The sequence below is a fragment of the Hippopotamus amphibius genome, chromosome 9, assembly GCF_030028045.1.
Source record: "Hippopotamus amphibius kiboko isolate mHipAmp2 chromosome 9, mHipAmp2.hap2, whole genome shotgun sequence".
NCBI classification, from domain to species: Eukaryota; Metazoa; Chordata; class Mammalia; order Artiodactyla; family Hippopotamidae; genus Hippopotamus; species Hippopotamus amphibius.
The window spans coordinates 4,690,360-4,696,976 of NC_080194.1; the positions used below are offsets into that span (position 1 = coordinate 4,690,360).

At 41.7% G+C, this 6,617-nt stretch overlaps 1 protein-coding gene across 2 annotated transcripts in view; it reads right to left on the bottom strand.

Moving 5' to 3' along the window:
• The window catches only part of API5 (apoptosis inhibitor 5), a 29,748-nt gene extending 24,250 nt beyond the window's left edge, over window positions 1–5,498 (bottom strand). Inside the window, exon 1 of one of the 2 annotated variants that reach the window (XM_057695011.1) lies at window positions 5,273–5,498. In XM_057695011.1, the coding sequence (XP_057550994.1) occupies window positions 5,273–5,341 (69 nt within the window). In that variant the 5' untranslated portion in view covers window positions 5,342–5,498. The remainder of the gene's footprint in view (window positions 1–5,272) is intronic. The other variant, XM_057695010.1, reaches the window with a different exon arrangement.
• Window positions 5,499–6,617: the final 1,119 nt, after the last annotated feature.

The following is a 6,617-nucleotide window of genomic DNA, read 5'->3' on the forward strand; positions in this document are numbered from 1 at the left end:
ATCAATGTCTTGAGCAGTCTGACATCCTTACTTTTTGCAGAATATCACAATCCAATTTCCTCTAACTCAAACTTCAGATTTTACTTACAAAGCCCTTTGAATTGCCTCAAATTCACTGTCTAAAATTAAACGAAGATCCTTGCTTAAAACAATCCATCCCCCTACCAAGAAGAAAAGAATTTGGAATAGAATAAAAAGAGATTATTCGCAACACATTGTGAACCTACAAGGAACTGTGGAATGCCTTGTGTTCATGCCTCACAATAATCCTGTGAGTTGGGTGTTACTACTATTTTTCAGATGAGAAAACCAAGGCTCAGAGAAGTGAAATAATTTGTCCAGAACCACACAGCTAAGTAGCAAATCCAGGACCTGAACATAGTTCTGATGGGCTTTTAAGTCAAGATCTGTGCCTAATACCAAGCTTCCTTAATCGGAATCTTTCAAATTAGTGTCCTGAGATCTTAATTAACAAAGGAGGAGAGAAAGAAAAGCTTGCCAGATCTAGTACTATCAAAGGTAAAATCTGAGTCCTAAATACAGGCTCCACATAGGCATACAAATTGGAATGTGGTACACTAGACAGCAAGACCTTTGGAAAGTTAAGACATTTTAACAGTCAAACTAGAAATCAAAGTTTATACCATTAATAGGCATCAGTTTTATCAAATAATTTCACAGACATTACTAATAGACTTCAACTAACTATCCTTTATGAAATGCAAAATAAAATTATATTCTTCCTTGCCAGCTTTCTGAATTGTCTTTCAACTGCCGTATAGGGACAAGACTTTTTAACAGAAACCTCCCTAAAGTAATTACTACTTCTGCTTTCCAAAGTAGGAAACGAGATATAAGTGATATTTTCAGTGATCACAGTAATTTAATAACAGGTAGGAGCATAAGCACGAGAAAATGTTTCCAATACTACACAGCACTGTGTATTTTTCCTTTTCCAACACAGTTGTATTTGTATTTTAGCTGGATAAATGCTTTTAATGCATTTCTAAAACTGTGTATTTATGTGTGATTTTAATATCTAATTAAAAGAGCAAACTCTGAAGAAATCACTAAGATATTTTCAAGTAAAAAAGTCAGTTACGGACTTCCTAGGTGGTGCAGTGGGTAAGAATCCACCTGCCAATGCAGGGGACACGGGTTCGATCCCTGCCCCAGGAAGATACCACATGCCGCGGAGCAACAAAGCCCGTGCACCACAACTACTGAGCCTGCGCTCTAGAGCCCGTGAGCCACAACTATTGAGCCCATGTGCCGCAACTACTGAAGCCCACATGCCTACAACCTGTGCTCTGCAAGAGAGGTCATCACAATGAGAAGCCCGTGCACCTCAATGAAGAGTAGTCCCCGCTCACCACAACTAGAGAAACCCCGTGTGCAGCAACGAAGACCCAACACAGCCAATAAAATAAATAAGTAAATAAATAAATAAATTTATATATATAAAAAAGTCAGTTACAATTTGATCCACATTTGGCAGACATATTCTAAAAGAAAAATCTTGTAATTATGATTGTCAAATCACAACTGATACGCATAAGTGGTCAGTGACATGCCAGGTAAAGACAAGTTTGGGTCCAGGACGCAGCCTCTATGAAATAAAGCATTATTTTAGAGAAGAAAGGATGTAATTTCAACAGATTTCTCAAATATGACATAAAAAGAAAATGGGATAAGCTAAGCCACATTGCTTCCTTTCTCAGACTCAACAAACTTAGTTTGTATTTAACACAAGTATTAAACTGTAACACTTCTACATATTTTTGAGAGATTATGAACTTGGTTGGTCTGTGATTTTAGCTTAAGCATACCAAAAAAAGTTCCAAAAGAATGCTATTTCATGAAATATAAGTCAGTAAAGCTCTTCCAGCCTTAAGAGCCAATATACTCCTATGTAAGAAAACACAGGAGAAATCAGAGTTTAGGCATTATATTGATAGTATCTTAGATCAGCCTGTCAAAATTCCTTAACAGATGTTTGGTATTTTTTTTTTTTAAACTTAAATTTTTTTTGACTACATAAAATTAACTATTTACATTTTAAAATTAAGTACATTCATAAAAATTTGAGACAAAATTTAAGCTAATGGTGGGCCACAGCTTGGGCTACAATGGTCTGTCAGGTGCCCTGGGTACAGCACAGTGGAAAAGCGGGGTAGGGAAGTGTAAGAACACACAGCAGAGGAAGGAGACTTGACTAAGGAGTAGCAGAGGCAGAGTGGGGAAAGGGAGGCTGAATAAGTGGGTGGAACACAGGAGCTACAAGAGGAAAGATGACAGAGGCACTGGAAGGCTTTGAGGTAATAAACAGTGCTTCACTTAGAATTTATAACCTGCTGTTTGCTTATTAGAAAATAAATGCTCATGGTTTAAATATATATGTGTGCATGTATATGTATAAAGTTTCCTTCTTCATTCAAAAGAGAGAATCCTTGAAAACAAGAATTTTGTGTATTTATGTATATATATGTTCCTTCTTTAAATATATTTCTTCAAATGTCTACCGAAGGGCAGGGTACAATACAAAGAAAACAAATAAACAAACAAAAAGAACTTAATTCTTAACCTTTACAATTAAGTAAGGGAATAAGAAAATTTAGTAAGGGAAAAGAGTTTACGATTTAGTAAGAAAGACCTCACAATTTAGTAAAGGAATAAGAAAAGTCCTCACATGAAATAAAACACAAACTTGAAGTTCTACAAATGAACACACAGTGCATCAAGAAGGTTCCAAAAGAGAAAGATGGGATCTGTTTGAGGCAAAGCAGCTCATAAAACCTCGGAGGACTTGTGTTTTCCCAGTATATTTAGAGAGCAAACTCTGAAAGGAGTACTGACAGTAGTAGAGGACACTCCCCTCATTGGCAGCTCCATGAGCAACTGTGGTACTCACCTCTTAAAAAAAGGGTGAAAATCAAATAAAGTTAGAAGGAAGTTCTTGACTAAGAAACTCAAATATGGTTTCAGAAGTGTCCAGATAGGTACTTGTCAGGAAATGTAAAGTCTTGACTGTAAATCTTATAAGGTAACATGAAAATCTGGCTTTGCTACACTAAGAATGTAAATATTTTTTTCTCTCCTTAAAAAAATGTGAATGGTGTCCCTTCTGTTAAGTTGGCTCTTGCTTTTGTTAATTAAAATTCACAAGCAGTATCTTGAAGCCCAACACACCTTTTTTGGTGAGCAGTTTTAGGAATTTTCTCTAAAAGGGAAGAAGTATTATACAACAGAGCAGAATTAGTCGGCATTACGGTTTAGTCCAGCCTCAGTTCTCCCAGAATTTACTGTGTGAGGCTGAGCAAATCATGATGCAGAGATCTTTTTACCTTATTTAGTTGCTTGACAGTTACGATTACAGTCATGAAGGTGCTGATTTCCCATCACCTAAGGGAATTGTGCTAAAATTTTACTGCTCAGCCCAGAGTCTGGTACATGGTAGGCACTCAAAAAATATACAGAATAAATGAAATCGTGGGTCCTCTGCATGAAAGGGCCCCTCCTGTTTTTCAGGAACTTCTGTCTCCTAAGCGCTCCTCCTAAAGTAAGAGCAGATTTTTGCCTCGAGAAACACTACTGACCTCTTGAGAGAGAACCCTCAATCTAAACTGGTATTTATAATTAAAGACATAAGAGGAAAATGTGAGCAACTCTCAATTATTCATAGAAGCTAAAAACTCCAGTTTGGCTTCTATTTACAGTAACATATTCTAAGTAGGCGGCTGTCAACTTTTTTCCTACTCCAGCAAAAAATGGGGGTGGGGGTATGGGACCGTTCTGTGTAAACAGTTTCAAGTTTCCCTAAAAGTTCCTGAATCACCTCTTTGGGAAAGCACCATGTACAGACTGACTCGAGAATCACTGTTCTACCTTTTATTCCTGCATACCCTCTGCTGACATACGACAAAGTCAATTTTAGGTAGAACAATTCGCTACAACGTTCTCCAACTCAGTCATAATGAATGAGAACATCTTCACTACTAGTTCTCTCTAGGAACAAGAACATCAGCAAGCTCAAACTGAGTGACCATAAGTTTTCCCCACCTTGCCTTAATGGGCAGAAAATGTCTCCTTCATACACACACTCTATATACATCTACAACAGACTCTCAGTACGTACGTCTCACTGATGATGTCAAAATTCCCTACTGAAACGGAATTGTGCAGGGAAGGAAAACCAACTGATATTGAAACTGGTATATTCACAATTCTAGATTAAGCTAAAATAAGGTCCCAACACCAAAAAATAATTTTTTTTGTTGTTCAGCTCAGAAAGGTTCTACCTGAATTACACGCGTCCAGAAAAGGGGATGGGAGAGGTTCAGCCAGTTTTGCTAACGTTATCAGACGCTGGGATCTCCCACGACCTATACTCCATGGGATGGGTAAGAAGAATCACATGCTATTCTAAGCACTGGAAAGATACAGCATGGGATTTCTAACAACAACAACCAAGATCAGGCAGGGAGAGCCTGGTTCTTTTCCCATGTCAACTCCCCAATTTCAATGGACTCCAGCACTTGAAAACTCACAAAGAAGCAAAGGCTCGTACTGCCAGTTCAACACTGCGGAAACTGTCTGGGCAAACACTTGAGAGAATGCCTGCCAGACAACTCTATTTAAAGCTGCACTCCCCACCCCGCCGTGGCTCCATTACATGTTCTTCACGACACTCTCCGCTGGGAAAAAAAAAAAAAAAAAGAAAAGCATCTATCCTTCTCACGCGTTTGTTACTAGCCTCCCTCACTAAAGCTGCTTTCTGGAGGAGCACGGGTCTTTCCATCTCGTTCCTCTAGCGCCCGGCGCAGAGCCTGGTCCGGGACAGGCGCTCCAAATATGTACTCAACAATGGAATCACGAGCCCTCATTAAAGTCTGGACGAGAGGGCCCTTCCGTACTTCACAAACGTCTGTCTCCCAAGCACCCTTCCTAAATTAACTGCAGGTTTTCGCCTCGAGAAAGACATTTTTGAGCTCTCGAGAACGCACAACCTCATCTTCCGAGGGACCGAGCGCCACCGGCCGGGAGGAGAAAGACCTCGGGGGAATCTGGAGGGCAAGGTCCGGGCCGAGGCTGAGTTAGGCAGCGCCACGGGGAGGACAGGCTGAGCCGGGGAGGCAGAGGAGCCTGGCACCCGCGGGCCGCGAGCTCCCGGCGAGGCGCCCCCCGCCCCCGGCCCCGCAGCCCCCGCCGGGCCCCGGCAGCGCTCTCCAGAGGCCGCGGCGCGCCGGGCCCCGCAGGCCGCTGAGAAGCTCACCTGGCCCACTTGCTCCGTGGCATCGGCCAAGATGCCATAGTTGCGGTACAGCTCCTCCACGGTCGGCATGGTGAACGACAAGCCCAGCGCCCGCTCCCGCTCTCGTCGGCGTCGTCGTCGTCGTCGTCGTCGTCGCCGCCGCCGCCTCTGAAGTTCGCCAAGCCTGCAGACCGCACGATTACGCCTCCAGCTGCCGCCCGTGCCGCCGCCAGTCGCCGCGCACGGGGCGGCTCCGCCCCCAACGTCTACGTAAAGATGTGCGCGTCGGGAGCGGCCTTCCATGACGCCCATGCGCCACCTGGGCTTTTATCGCCCTCTAGCGCTGGGAGGTGCAAAAAAGCGGCAAGGGCGGTTAAATGAGGAAGGATGGTGCCTGGCTAGGAGCTCTTGGTGCGGGTTGGAGGAAGATAGAAAGATGACTGAGTTTCTGTCCTTGAAAGATCTCACTCTGGACAGAAAAGTGATTTTATAGGGAGAAAGACAGGATGATGAGTGAGAGTGCGAGCTGTATGGGAAGTCGTAAGCTCTGTTTACAACGGCCTCAAGGAAGGTAACACAATTGGTGGCAGTTGCTTTAGTGTTGTTTTTATTATTTTTTATTTTGGGTGTTTTTTTTTTTTTTTTTTTTTTTTTGGAGCAGAAATTACTCAGGTGTCATAAAAAAGCAAAACAGAAAAAAAAAAACCCAAAACAAAAAACACTTTTTTTCTCCAAGCTTAACAAGTCTAGGAGTGAAATTTGGCCTGCTGGAAAAGCTTGTTTATTTTGCTTGCTGCTAGAGTAGAGTTTGGGCCACCTGATTGTGTCTAATATCCAGTAGAGTAATAAATAACTGAAATCCTGTACGTACTGATGAGTCTGTAAGAAACAAGTTTAGATGAAAAAAATGGAAGTTGCAAAACAGGTATAAAAAGATCACATTTTTATTTATTTATTCATTTATTCATTCATTTATTCATTTATTTATTTATTATTTTTTGGGGGGTACACCAAGTTCAATCATCTGTTTTTATACACATATCCCCATATTCCCTCCCTCCCTCAACTCCCAAAGCATACAAAACAAAGTTGTGTGCATGTGTGTTAATACTGAAATGTCAAGATTGAAACGTCAAGCCATAATAGGTGGTAAATTTCAAACCCAGATTCACTTGTGCAGAATATACACAGGCAATGGTTTCAAAACAGTTCCTTGCATCTCTTACTGCTCATTTAGATTACGGATATTAAAAAGATAAAGGAGTAGAAGGGGAGGAATGGGTGAGGGTTTTTTTGGAGAGAGGTCTTGTGCTTGTGAGCAGCTTGGGACAATTGCGACCTCCTTCCCTCAAGCCTGGGACCGTAC